The 14,556-nt window shown below is 50.2% G+C and overlaps 1 protein-coding gene across 1 annotated transcript in view; it reads right to left on the reverse strand.

The window, feature by feature from the left end:
- Window positions 1-3,333: 3,333 nt before the first annotated feature.
- Window positions 3,334-14,556, reverse strand: part of LOC108794638 (serine/threonine-protein kinase PAK 1-like) — a gene marked incomplete at its 5' end in the record, with an annotated part of 25,683 nt that continues 14,460 nt past the window's right edge. Inside the window, 6 exons of the mRNA XM_018565712.1 lie at window positions 3,334-3,647; window positions 5,243-5,380; window positions 7,895-8,091; window positions 10,732-10,831; window positions 12,359-12,476; window positions 12,957-13,069. Of these exons, the coding sequence (XP_018421214.1) occupies window positions 3,561-3,647; window positions 5,243-5,380; window positions 7,895-8,091; window positions 10,732-10,831; window positions 12,359-12,476; window positions 12,957-13,069 (753 nt within the window). The remainder of the gene's footprint in view (window positions 3,648-5,242; window positions 5,381-7,894; window positions 8,092-10,731; window positions 10,832-12,358; window positions 12,477-12,956; window positions 13,070-14,556) is intronic.

Raw genomic sequence — 14,556 nt, forward strand, 5'->3', positions numbered from 1 at the left:
TAATGGGCACAGCAGGTGTACAGATTAGGGAACTCCGCACAGGGATGGTGGGAGCCCCTCATAATGGGCACAGCAGGTGTACAGATTAGGGAACTCCGCACAGGGATGGTGGGAGCCCCTCATAATGGGCACAGCAGGTGTACAGATTAGGGAACTCCGCACAGGGATGGTGGGAGCCCCTCATAATGGGCACAGCAGGTGTACAGATTAGGGAACTCCGCACAGGGATGGTGGGAGCCCCTCATAATGGGCACAGCAGGTGTACAGATTAGGGAACTCCGCACAGGGATGGTGGGAGCCCCTCATAATGGGCACAGCAGGTGTACAGATTAGGGAACTCCGCACAGGGATGGTGGGAGCCCCTCATAATGGGCACAGCAGGTGTACAGATTAGGGAACTCCGCACAGGGATGGTGGGAGCCCCTCATAATGGGCACAGCAGGTGTACAGATTAGGGAACTCCGCACAGGGATGGTGGGAGCCCCTCATAATGGGCACAGCAGGTGTACAGATTAGGGAACTCCGCACAGGGATGGTGGGAGCCCCTCATAATGGGCACAGCAGGTGTACAGATTAGGGAACTCCGCACAGGGATGGTGGGAGCCCCTCATAATGGGCACAGCAGGTGTACAGATTAGGGAACTCAGCACAGGTAGAATGTATATAGAGCAATACTGCAATCACTTTTTCTTGGTATTGTTTCAGGAAACATGGGCGGTTCCTGGGCTGGTTGGAGACATTATACCTCTGGGGTTTGTTACCGCTGGAGCTGCTATGTGAGATAATTTACCCATTAACCCCCTGGCAGCAGCGTCTACCATTCATTCCTCTGATGCTGACCTCCATATACTGCGCGCTGGGTGTTGGATACTCCTGGATCAGACTGTACACGTCCATGTTCACAGATCATGCATCTGCTCACAAGAAAAGCCAATGAAGACTTCTATGAATCGCCTCCCATGCAAAATAAGCGACTTGGTTACTATAATGCCCTCCTCCCCCACTGAACATAAAGACCATTCAGTCACGGCATTAAAACAAACTTTTTTTTTTTTACTTTGCAAGGCCAAGCACAGGTCTGCTTTAAATATGGCAGGCGGACCAAAAAAATAATGACATTGTAAAGATTCTTATTTTTATACGATGCAAAGAAAATACTTTTTTTTTTTTTGTAGAAAAAAATTGTCATTTGCTGTCATCTTTTGTCTCATTTTATTTCTGTCTCGGGGTGTTTGGATGATTCATTCCAGCTGATTGTCTCAAAATAAGTGAAAGTTGATCCTTGGCAGAGTTGTCAGGCTTCTTTCCCTTTCTAATTCTGTGATTGGTCGGCTCCGCTGCCAGTCACAAAGCAATAATGACTGTTTTGCCGGGGAGCCGTGCATTAAAGTTTATGAAAACGAGGGATGCACCGAAACCGGTTCTTTTGGTATTGAGTTACTGATATTTTTGGGTACTCCCCCAATAACGATACTGGAAGTAAGGAACAGGGCGGTGTGTAAAGACTCACCACCCAGCTTCCGGATTAGCAGGGAAGCCGTCTCTATGGTCCCTCATCACCAGGTGACGAAGCATGGAGCCGGCTTTCTGGCCAATTAGGAAGCGGGGAATGACTCGCCGCCTGGTTTCCTGATTGGCCAGCTTCTCGACCAATTGGGAAGAAAGGCGGTGAGTCATTACAAGCTGCCCAGCTTCCTAATTAACCGGGAAGCCAGCTCCATGCTCCCTCGTCACCAAGGACCATGGGGATGGCTTCCTGACCAATCAGGAAGCTGGGCAGCTTGTAATGACTTGCCACCTGGCTTCCTGACATAATAAGTTCCAGTATCGGGCCAGGCATTGGGAGCATTTGGGCAAGTGCTACTGGGTATCGGCACCAATACCGATACTAGTAACAGTGCATCCCTAATTGAATCCCCAGAACAGTGGCTGCATTAAGTGACCCTGCCAGTAACACTTCCTGTTCTAGGGTGACCACACTCACTCCCCCTTCTGTAGTTCTGGCCTAGGGTGAACACCGCTCCCCATAGATACAGAACACCCCAGGTCCTCTCCTTCCTTCCATAGAAGGGAAGTGTTCTGTAGCCCAAGGAGATAGCAGGGAACAATGTAACTGGTAAGACTGCAGCACAGGAAGTCATCGGCTCACAAGATTTCTGGCAGAATCAACATATATCTGTTCACTAAGAGTTCAGAAAAATATAACAAAATACTTTGAATGTATTAAAGCAGCAATGGAGTTCAATGCAAACAGAAAGGCTTTTTATTGCAGGAGAGACATGCTGAGTCTTTTCTGCATGTACAAGGAGCCGTGCATGCATAGTGTAAATTCTCGGAATGCCTTGGTGCTGGGATATATGAACTCCTGTGTGGGAGTTACGTCGCCCTGACGTCAGCTATTCAAGACAGCTGAAATGGATGTGGAATGACTGTAGAGGAGGCGCGTATAGGCAGATACATACTGTCTGCTTGGAGAAGTGAAATGCTCAACATGAGTGTACCAAGAAAGCTGCGGCTGTGGTTTTAATGATGAAATTAGCAGTTTAAACACTAGATGGCGCCGCAAGACAAAGGTACTCAGGTTGGTAAAGTCCCTGACTAAAAAGTTTCAGCTAAGCTTCATCCCCTTCCCCAGCCTGTCCCCATTTCCTACAGCCTGTCCCCCAGCCTGTCCCCATTTCCTACAGCCTGTCCCCCAGCCTGGGACTATTTCCTACAGCCTATTCCAGCTTGCAACAGTCTCCTGCCCCCTGTCCCCAGCATATGTGACCATCTCCTGCAACTGTCTCTCGCAACCTGTCCCCGGCCTGCGACCGCCTCTCGCAATCTGTCCCCGGCCTGCGCCCGTCTCTCACGCCCGTCTCTCGCAACCTGTCCCCGGCCTGCGCCCGTCTCTCGCAACCTGTCCCCGGCCTGCGCCCGTCTCTCGCAACCTGTCCCCGGCCTGCGCCCGTCTCTCGCAACCTGTCCCCGGCCTGCGCCCGTCTCTCGCAACCTGTCCCCGGCCTGCGCCCGTCTCTCGCAACCTGTCCCCGGCCTGCGCCCGTCTCTCGCAACCTGTCCCCGGCCTGCGCCCGTCTCTCGCAACCTGTCCCCGGCCTGCGACCGCCTTTCGCAACCTGTCCCCGGCCTGCGACCGCCTCTCGCAACCTCTCCTCAGTTTCTGAGTGTCTCCCACACCATGTCCCCAATCACTTTGCAGTCTCTGTAGCATTCAGTATACTAAGCACTGTGTGTGGCCCTTTTGTGACGACAGGGGCCACATGACTGTTTTAGAAACAAGCCGTCCTCTGGAGAATTGGAGAACAAAGTGGTTTAATTTACTCCGATCAGCAATCAAGTCTCCAGACCATAAAAATACATTTAAAGAGACGCTGACAAAACAAACGTTAATCACATATAAAACCGAGTTCACAGTCCCGTGTGAGTCCAGAGAGGAGGCCTCGTGTTTTGTGCCTCCAGAGCGGCTCCTCGATGTCCTGAGGCCTGAAGACACAATAAAAGGAGGCCGAATACAGTTCCATCGCAGACAACCAGGCCAAGAGCAGCGACTCCATGGCTCAGTGGTTTTTCTTTATGAATTCCTTTGCTGCCACTATTACAGGCGTCAGGCTGGACAGAGGTTGGGCCACCTTCAGGAACGGGTGCTGCAGACAAATGGAGGAAGATTAATATCAGTCTGGTCAGTGGAGGAGACGTATAAAGCCAACAGGAACATAAGCTTTCTCCACCAAGACCAGGACATGTCATTACTGCATCAATATGTGTTACAGCTGACCTCCGTCCTTCCCTCCAGTTTTAGATCTGACCTCCGTCCCTCCCTTCAGTCTTCTATCTGACCTCCGTCCTTCCCTCCAGTTTTAGATCTGACCTCCGTCCCTCCCTTCAGTCTTCTATCTGACCTCCGTCCCTCCCTTCAGTCTTCTATCAGACCTCCGTCCTTCCCTTCAGTCTTCTATCTGACCTCCGTCCTTCCCTTCAGTCTTCTATCTGACCTCCGTCCTTCCCTTCAGTCTTCTATCTGACCTCCGTCCTTCCCTTCAGTCTTCTATCTGACCTCCGTCCTTCCCTTCAGTCTTCTATCTGACCTCCGTCCCTCCCTTCAGCCTATTCAGAGGAATAGGCAGCCTGGTACCATGGGTGGAGCCACCATTCCGATACAGAACCCATACGGCACAATCTACAGCGGAGGCGGCTCATTCTCCAATAGACAAATTACATAATTACCATGTAAAGCCTATGGAAACACAAGAACAATATGCTGCAGCCTGTTCCAGTCCTTAGAATTTTTTGCCCTTTATTTTCACCTGGTGATCCTGCCAGTAATGCACTTCCTGTCCTAGGGTGACAACATTCACTCACTGTATCTATGGAGAAGCAGCGTAGTGATGTCATCACTGTGCTTCTCACTGTTCTCCTTGATGGAGGCTCTGACATGAGGAAGCAAAGCCCTGCCTCTACCAAGATGGCTGCCTGCACACAGATGCAGTCAGGGGCGTAACTAGAAATCACAGGGCCCCATAGCAAAATTGTGTATGGGGCCCTGTGATTTCTAGTTACGCTCCTTGCAGAGCCCCCCTGAGATACCAAACAGCCCACCTGAGAATGACCCTGCAGGGCCCACCATAGGCTCTCTATGGTGGGCTCTGCAGTTTTAGGTGGGCTACTCAAACCCTCTTACCTGTCAGCCCCGATCCGCTGTCTGCCTCCTCCTCCACGAGCGCTGGTGGGTCCCGCCTCCTCCATCACTGGGCCCCACCTCCTCCATCACCGGGCCCCGCCTCCTCCATCACTACTGACGCTGGACCCAGTATCATCATCCTCCGCAGCTGCTGGCTGTCACTGACTCAGGTTGTCAGTGATCTAGTCAGCAGCATGTTCCGCCTCAAAGCCGCCAGTGACAACCAGCAGCCTGAGATGCCATAGCAACCCACAAGGCATCAAGGGGATGTCCTGGCCGGGCCCCATAGTGGCCGCCTGGGTCGGTATGGCGATTGTTCCGCCACTGGATGGAGTGCAGAACAAGGCACGGTAAGTCAGTAATGGGGGAAAGATCAGCTGCAAGGTGACCACACGCCTCCTGGTGACCATTCCTTTGCTCTCTGCCTGCCTTATGTGTGCGCAGAGATTCTTGAGCTCAGTTCCTCTAGTAAACCTCACAATATACCAAGAAGGTGTGCCCACCCTTACAAATCACAATTGGCACTGTGGGATGGCCATACTGGTGATGAAGAGACTGTACCTGAAGTAGGTCCCTGGCAGAGCCCCTCTTCTCCACGTCCATCTCCAGACAGCGGTTCAGGAAATCCCGGAACGTCGCCGATAACTTCCCTGGGTTCTGTAGCTCTGGAGTTCCGTTGGTTGCAATAAGATACAAGGCCTGTTCAGAGAAGAGAGAAACAAACATGTTTTCTAAAGGAAATAATGAGATTTTTGTACTTACCGTGATATACATTTTTTGGAGTTCATTGTGGGACACGGAAATTCAGAGACTGATGGGTTATGTTGCTGCCTAAAGGAGGATTTGGACACTGGCAAATAGAAAAATTACAGGCCAGCATAGTCCAGCATAGGGGTTAGATTGTTCGTTCTGCCAATGGGAGACTATCACTCCTTCCTGGAGGCAAAGGCACTGCAACACCTAGATGTCCAGAGGGGTCAAGAGCAGGAAACAGAAGCAAGGTGAGATCCCCCAATGTGATGGGAACTATTTGCTCAGAGGGATCTGGTAGTAGTTCTAGGGATGGGGGTGATTCCAGCTAGTGGAATGACCAAGGAATGGAGAAGAAGACAATTTCCCAGTCCGCTGAAGAGACAGAAAAACAGTAGGGACTACCTGATCCAGAACAAAAATTGGAAGAGACGGAAGCGCCACTACCGTTGGGATGGAGGAGGCATGATATCAGCGACGACGGCAAGGTTGGTGTTTAGCCAGGATGATGATGGGGTGATCCTCTGGGTGGCTGTTGTCCTCGGGGTCCTGATGGTAGCTTCTGGTGGCTGGAGCTGCAGGGTGATGTGATGTAGACGGGAGAGCCGAGGGACGGCCAGTGCTGTGCCTGGCAGCCGGGGGGGCAGAGGAGCTGCCGGGATGTCACAGTGAACGGCTGTTGACGGAAGTGCTGCCAGGGGGAGGGTGACGGAGTCTACTGTTGACCAATCGGAGCGGAGGTGTGATCCCGATGGGGATGGTGGACTGATGTCAGCGAGAGCCGTGTGTCACAGGCTGTCAGGAGCTATGGTGGAACGGGCGGTGGAGCGCAGTGTCCGGGAGCGGGTGCCTACACCGTGCCCGTGATGAAAAAGGAGTGTTAGAACACTCGTAAATGTTCAGGTCTGTGGTGAGCTGTGGCTGGCGACGCGTTTCGAACGGTGACCCTTCTTTTTCAAGCCGGAGTACAGGGACAGAACCGCATGTCTATTTAGAACCCGCACTCTCCACCCTAGCAGGGGGAGATGACAAGAACCAGGAAAAGACAGAAAAGGGACGGCCAATCTAAGGATGGGTTCTCACAACACCCTAGACTCCCTTGATGCAGCAGAAGGGATGTACTCGGTTAGAGGGCAAGGCAACTAAGAGATCACAAGGTATGGCACTCTGTAGGGTTGGCATAAGCTAAACTTCCTCATCTGCCAGTGACCACCAACCAGGAGAGGCCTGACCCAGCCAGACCTTACAAGAGTTAGGGCCTTAAGGAAGTGGCTGACTACACATCCAGAAAGCTGACCCTCTTAGCAGAAGGGCTTCTGGGCTTACACAATGAGGATGCCAGAAGTTACTACACTGGATACATGAACAAAAGCTCTGAAAAACAGTAGGTATGGCCGCACTGCCATAGGGATCTAGGTGCTTGGCCAAGCAGGTAGCAGTAAAAACTGGCTCATGGGTCAGGAAGTTCCTCAGACAAGGGGAGATCTTGAGGACTATCCTGCACCATGGGGAGCTGTTCATGGCCAAGGGTGGCACAGCTCAAAGGCCCGAAACCACACAAGGAGAGGAGCAAGGCTCCCAGGGTGGGGAGCATTCAGATGCACAGGACAAAGTACAGGATCCCGAGTATTCTCCCAGAGAAAACAAAAGAAGGCAACTGAGGCGGGTGGCAGGGACAATGGATTACCCTTTTAGCTGAAAGAGGGACTCTCAGCACCTGAATATCTGAGAAGGGAACTACTCCAGAACCCACTAAAATGCATAATCAGCCCCCCACTTACAGAAAGTAGGGTGCACATTCATAACAGACATTTGTCCAGAGGAGGAATTAGCTGATCACTGGGTACAGGTTCTATGGGCTGGGGTCAGGCCTGAGGGCACCTACAGCAGATGAGGGAGTAAAGTGAGATTCAGATGACCTTTCTCTATGACAGGGCAGGTGGATGCTCTGACCCCCCTTGACTGATCACCGTGTCCAGCACAGGGCCAAAGAGTCGATGTCCATTGAAGACCAGTCGTGTAAGGTGCTCCTTGGATAGGGCATCAGTGTCCCAGCAGTGCAACAAGAGTGCCCTGGACATCTGTATGGACATCAGGCCCATGTTGGAAAGAAGCTTGGATACTTGTAACAAGCCATCACAACTCAACCAAAAGGCTCAACACATATGCTCCACCCGCTGCTTGAAACAAGGGTCCAACCCAACTGTGGATAGATCCCTCATTGGATTTCAGTTATTTTATTCATGGAGAGTCAGCATCACATGTGGGCATCGCCAAGGGCATAGAGAAGCATGGAGACCCCGAGATTACATTACCGGGTCTAATATAGGGTATGTAATGAAAAAAGAACTGTTTTACTTAAAAATGTCATTAGCATGTTGATGAGTTAGGAACCGAGGAAGGCAAAATATAAGGACAGGTTCACTTTACACTGGAATTTAGATTGTAGAAGCTGCTACTAACCCTGAGTGGATTCTCATTCAAATACGGAGGCTCTCCTTCTACCATCTCTATGGCCATGATGCCCAGAGACCAGATATCCACTTTAGGACCATAAGCTTTGCGTGTGACCACTTCGGGGGCCATCCAGTATGGCGTGCCGACCATTGTACTGCGTTTACTTTGCTCCGGGGTGATCTGAGCACAGAAGCCAAAATCAGCTAAAAACGAGAGAGGAAAAAAAAAAGACACATGAACAGGTTGAATGCATACAAATGACATGAAATAAAATGCTTACAATGCCCCTTCCATAGGCACATCCCTTGTTATGATTGGACCCTTTCCTGTGCCCATGCAGGGTACAGCAAAAGGAGGGTGATTCAGCTCCCCCGTCCTTCCCAAAGAACGTAATCCCCTTACGTCGCTCTGCTCAGCAACCGGTACCCATTACCAAAAGTCTTCTCCAAGAGTTCACACAAGGCTATGAGCTTCTTCTGTGGCCCCGTGTGACAACACTTGGCTATTCATCAGGCACCTGCCACATGGAAATGGTGGAGTGAGTCACCCATAAACTGGCTCTCAGTATGAGGTGTCCTCTTACATTGGGGGTCAGTATGAGAGGTGTCCTCTTACATTGGGGGTCAGTATGAGAGGTGTCCTCCTACATTGGTGGTCAGTATGAGATGTGTCCTCCTACATTGGTGGTCAGTATGAGAGGTGTCCTCCTACATTGGTGGTCAGTATGAGAGGTGTCCTCTTACATTGGTGGTCAGTATGAGAGGTGTCCTCTTACATTGGAGGTCAGTATGAGAGGTGTCCTCCTACATTGGTGGTCAGTATGAGAGGTGTCCTCCTACATTGCTGGTCAGTATGAGAGGTGTCCTCTTACATCGGTGGTCAGTATGAGAGGTGTCCTCTTACATTGGAGGTCAGTATGAGAGGTGTCCTCTTACATTGGATGTCAGTATGAGAGGTGTCCTCTTACAATGGTGGTCAGTATGAGAGGTGTCCTCCTACATTGGTGGTCAGTGTGAGAGATGTCCTCCTACATTGGTGGTCAGTATGAGAGGTGTACTCTTACATTGGTGGTCAGTATGAGAGGTGTCCTCCTACATTGGTGGTCAGTGTGAGAGATGTCCTCCTACATTGGTGGTCAGTGTGAGAGATGTCCTCCTACATTGGTGGTCAGTGTGAGAGATGTCCTCCTACATTGGTGGTCAGTGTGAGAGATGTCCTCCTACATTGGTGGTCAGTGTGAGAGATGTCCTCCTACATTGGTGGTCAGTGTGAGAGATGTCCTCCTACATTGGTGGTCAGTGTGAGAGATGTCCTCCTACATTGGTGGTCAGTGTGAGAGATGTCCTCCTACATTGGTGGTCAGTGTGAGAGATGTCCTCCTACATTGGTGGTCAGTGTGAGAGATGTCCTCCTACATTGGTGGTCAGTGTGAGAGATGTCCTCCTACATTGGTGGTCAGTATGAGAGGGGTCCTCTTACATTGGTAGTCAGTATGAGAGGTGTCCTCTTACAATGGTGGTCAGTATGAGAGGTGTACTCTTACATTGGTGGTCAGTATGAGAGGTGTCCTCTTACATTGGTGGTCAGTATGAGAGGTGTCCTCTTACATTGGTGGTCAGTATGAGAGGTGTCCTCTTACATTGGAGGTCAGTATGAGAGGTGTCCTCCTACATTGGTGGTCAGTATGAGAGGTGTCCTCCTACATTGGTGGTCAGTATGAGAGGTGTCCTCCTACATTGGTGGTCAGTATGAGAGGTGTCCTCTTACATTGGTGGTCAGTATGAGAGGTGTCCTCCTACATTGGTGGTCAGTATGAGAGGTGTCCTCCTACATTGGTGGTCAGTATGAGAGGTGTCCTCTTACATTGGTGGTCAGTATGAGAGGTGTCCTCTTACATTGGTGGTCAGTATGAGAGGTGTCCTCTTACATTGGTGGTCAGTATGAGAGGTGTCCTCTTACATTGGTGGTCAGTATGAGAGGTGTCCTCTTACATTGGTGGTCAGTATGAGAGGTGTCCTCTTACATTGGTGGTCAGTATGAGAGGTGTCCTCTTACATTGGTGGTCAGTATGAGAGGTGTCCTCTTACATTGGTGGTCAGTATGAGAGGTGTCCTCTTACATTGGTGGTCAGTATGAGAGGTGTCCTCTTACATTGGTGGTCAGTATGAGAGGTGTCCTCTTACATTGGTGGTCAGTATGAGAGGTGTCCTCTTACATTGGTGGTCAGTATGAGAGGTGTCCTCCTACATTGGTGGTCAGTATGAGAGGTGTCCTCCTACATTGGTGGTCAGTATGAGAGGTGTCCTCCTGCATTGGTGGTCAGTATGAGAGGTGTCCTCATACATTGGTGGTCAGTATGAGAGGTGTCCTCTTACACTGGTGGTCAGTATGAGAGGTGTCCTCCTACATTGGTGGTCAGTATGAGAGGTGTCCTCCTACATTGGTGGTCAGTATGAGAGGTGTCCTCTTACATTGGGGGTCAGTATGAGAGTTGTCCTCTTACATTGGAGGTCAGTATGAGAGGTGTTCTCCTACATTGGTGGTCAGTATGAGAGGTGTCCTCCTACATTGGTGGTCAGTATGAGAGGTGTCCTCTTACACTGGTGGTCAGTATGAGAGGTGTCCTCTTCCATTGGTGGTCAGTGAGGAGGGTGAGGTCAATGTCCTGTGCCTCTACATGTTGCCTGGAAATACTCTGCGAGAATGAGAATAAGTCAGGAGGTCTGGGAAGATGGAGGTGTTGAGCACTTCCCAAGAATCTCCTTTGGTTGATGGCAATGGCACATTTTTGTCACAGGCATCTTGTTGGGGACCAGTGCAGCAAAGCCTGACAACATACGTACTTAGCTTCACTGATCCGTCCATGCCTAGCAGGATGTTGTCGCTCTTGATATCCCGATGGATGACTTGGTTGGAGTGCAGGAATTCCAGGGCCTGCAGGCACTACAGACAGGAGAAGAATGTCAGCCAGGAACAGAGAGAGAGAGACAGACAATCATTTCTGTGACCTCTAAGGGACTGTAACCCTACCAGCAAGTCTCACATACAGATGGGGCACAACACATATTCTATATTTTCCCAATCTGAATAACCCTAGGGCTACTCAGGTGGCTAAACCTTTTTTTAGAGGTTTAACTTTGATTTCGGCAAGTGCTTAATTCCCTCACAAGCAAAGAACTACAAATGCCCATGTAGCCCTAAACCCATAACTGTCTTTTCACCCTTTGGATATCTGTGAACGTTCGTTCTGTGCTGATACATGCCAAAACAAAAGTTCTTTAGTGTTTTCTTTACAAGGGAATGTAGTTTCAGGGTTTTTTTTTCTCCATGTAATGTCAATTTATGGCCACTAGATGGCGCTGTGGACCACAAATACTTATTTCCTGAGCTCCTTTAGCTCCGTCTAGTGGCCGTAAAGTGATATTACATGAAAACATTCGAAAAATAATTCTACCTAAAGAAAAAAAAACCCTACAGAATGCTCTTTTTGGCATATAGTCACACAATGCGAACGTTTACAGATATTCACAGGGCGAATGCTCTTTTGGAATAGGAGGGTCTGCCTAAGCAATGTGTTCCAATCAGAAGTGTCTGTGTCCTGTTTGAAGAGTCATTATGGAAATGTGGAGCCCAGAGTGATATTTTATTTGTAATCCACAAGAAAAGACAACACATGTCAGGGAGTTACAAGGCCCCCCCCCCTTCTTCAGGGCTGTAAAAAACAGAAGGGGAGCCTTTTAACCCCTGAAACATGTTGACTTTTCTTGTTTATTACTAATAACATTTTATTCTGGACACAAGTGGAGTGGGAAGTCTGTCCTCCGCATTTCCATAAGGATCCTAGGATCAGCAGAGCTGCCTGCTAACCGTCACCCCATACTACAAAATACAGTATACATAGGGGTCCCAGCTCCTCCCCCTTACCACTATAATATGTCCCTTTAGAAGGAGGCTGACCCTAGGGCAGGGGTACGTAAACTGCAGCCTTCCAGCTGTGGCGCAACTACAAGTCCCATGAGGCATTGGAAGACTCCGGCAGCCACAGGCATGACTCCCAGAGGCAGATGCATGATGGGATATAAGCACACAGCTGCCATAAAAACATATTCAAGCGGCGGTGGCACTTAAAATACTTATTCGTTAGGAGTAAGAAGTATAGCTCACTGGCTCCAGCTAGACTGCCCACATCACATAAGGTCCCCAAGCCCCCCACCCCCTTGGGTACCCGGGAAGCATAAGAATATAACAGGAGCGCCAAGAGTCTAAATTGTTTTAATGGTTATTTAGCGTTCCAACGCGTTTCTGGGGCCCAAAGCTCCCCCCACCACCACCACCAGGACTTTTATACCCTTAAGCAGAATGGTCTGTGGCAAGGATTCTTGTGATCTTTTTTAACTCTTGGCTTTGTGCTCCTTTGTGTTCTTACGCTCACAGCGCATATCTGTCCTCCGTCCTTAACAGCTTGTTCACCTCTCTGCACACAGCCGCAATCTGTCCTTCCTGCATCTCGGCCTCCGTCACCACGTCGGTAAGAGAGCCGCCAGCCAGGTACTCCATCACGACCCATAACTCGTCCCCGACCAGGTAACTGCAAGGATCGAGGTCACATAAGACCAAAAAACATTTCATCCAGAAACTATTCTTTATTATATAACAAATAGCAATATATACAGTGTAGGGATCCACCTATACCGATACTAGTATCAGTGCCGATACCCATACTCTGCCTATCTAGAGACAGAGACAGCTGTACCCGCCCCCTCCCCCGTCCGTTCCGCCAGTCAGCGCTGGCGGATCGGAGCGGGGGGAATCCAGCCCCTCCCCCTATCACGGCAGAGAGCCGTGACAGGATCGAGAGGTGAGCGAGCGCCGGTATGTGTTCGCTCACCTCCCGATCTACTGAGCCGACCTGTGACAGTCTCATTGTCACAGGTCGGCTAGAACTATGGGGTGAGTGAAAAGCACGCCCCTCATAGTTCTCCTTTAATGCTTAGCTCTGTAAGCCCGGAGTTAGCTGCACCCCAGGTTTGCAGGGCTCTGGGGTCCTCCCATCACCCCCCGGACTCACCTGTCCAGATAGTTGACAATATTGGGGTTCTTGTTTTCCCTCATCACGAGGATCTCATTGATAATTAACTCTTTCTTCGGCTGCTGCTGCAGATTCATCTGCTTAATCGCCACCTAGAAGGAGAACACAGGTATGTATGAAATGCTCCGAGCTCTCTCCCGGCTACAGCAGTTTGCTTAGCATTGCCCGAGGCTCTCCTCCCCATTGGGTTCCTCCAGGTAGCGCAGAGCCGGGAGAGTAGAATATGGAGGAATAATTTATTCTGTAGCCTGAAAATGGCCGCACACGGGTCAAATATCAGCTGACTCAGATTTCAACGAGGGTGTGGCCCCGTCGGCATCCCTCCATTTAATAAAAGTGGACTTTTAGTGACGGAGCCGATCCGAAGATTCTCAGTGACCGCAGCCAATCAAAATAATAATTATTAATGACAATGTATTAAAACAATTTTTCCTTCTACTGCACTCATCAGGAATTAAAGGCACAGTCCACCTTTTGGACCACGTTCCAATTATATTCAGGGTGTAACATGAAACATGGCCAGATCGCAAAACCCACACTCTCACCCGACCTTAGCTGAATCGCGGGGGTTCTTCCCACAGGCTGGTGAACATTTTTTTCATTTGGCTCCGCCCACATAGCCGCGTTGTCCATTCACAGATCATTCACATTGACAGGATCTGTGCATGGAGAAACTGTCCCATCAGCCACCGCAGCAGAGAGGCTTGAAGTTCTGGGGAATTCAAGTGTGGTGACATCACTGCACTTGTAGTCCATTTATTCTTCCTCCCGTCCAAGTTACTGAATGTCTGTACTGAGGTAGGAACATGGATGAGAGGAAGAGTCTGCAGGAGTCAGAGCATTGCACCCACCTTCCACTCATCGCAGTTGTAATGCTTTACTGGGTCCAATGCAAAAAATACTCAATGATTATTTTTTCTTTTATGAATATGCATTTATTATTTTTGGTGGACTCTACCTTCAAGGTGGTTTCAAGGTGTACTCTGCCCTCAAGGTGGACTCTGCCCTCAAGGTGGACTCTGCCCTCAAGGTGGATTCAAGGTGGACTCTGCCCTCAAGGTGGACTCTGCCCTCAAGGTGGACTCTGCCCTCAAGGTGGATTCAAGGTGGACTCTGCCCTCAAGGTGGACTCTGCCCTCAAGGTGGACTTTGCCCTCAAGGTGGATTCAAGGTGGACTCTGCCCTCAAGGTGGACTCTGCCCTCAAGGTGGACTCTGCCCTCAAGGTGGACTCCGCCCTCAAGGTGGACTCCGCCCTCAAGGTGGACTCTATCCTCTAGGTGGATTCAAGGTAGACTCTACCCTCTAGGTGGACTCTATCCTCTAGGTGGATTCAAGGTAGACTCTACCCTCTAGGTGGACTCTACCCTCTAGGTGGATTCAAGGTGGACTCTACCCTCTAGGTCAGGGGTGACCACAAGGTCGATCGCGATCTACCATTCGATCGTGTAGTGATCACTGGTAGATCGCGATGTCCTCTCCTCCCGCCGCTTCTCTGGATCTCCGCTGCTCTCCCCAGCGGGGATCCGAGAAGAAGTGAAGGAACCGGCGGCGGGGGAGGGCGGAGGACGGAGCCGCTG

This window comes from Nanorana parkeri, unplaced genomic scaffold (genome assembly GCF_000935625.1).
Source record: "Nanorana parkeri isolate BGI_ZX_2015 unplaced genomic scaffold, ASM93562v1 scaffold879, whole genome shotgun sequence".
NCBI classification, from domain to species: domain Eukaryota; kingdom Metazoa; phylum Chordata; class Amphibia; order Anura; family Dicroglossidae; genus Nanorana; species Nanorana parkeri.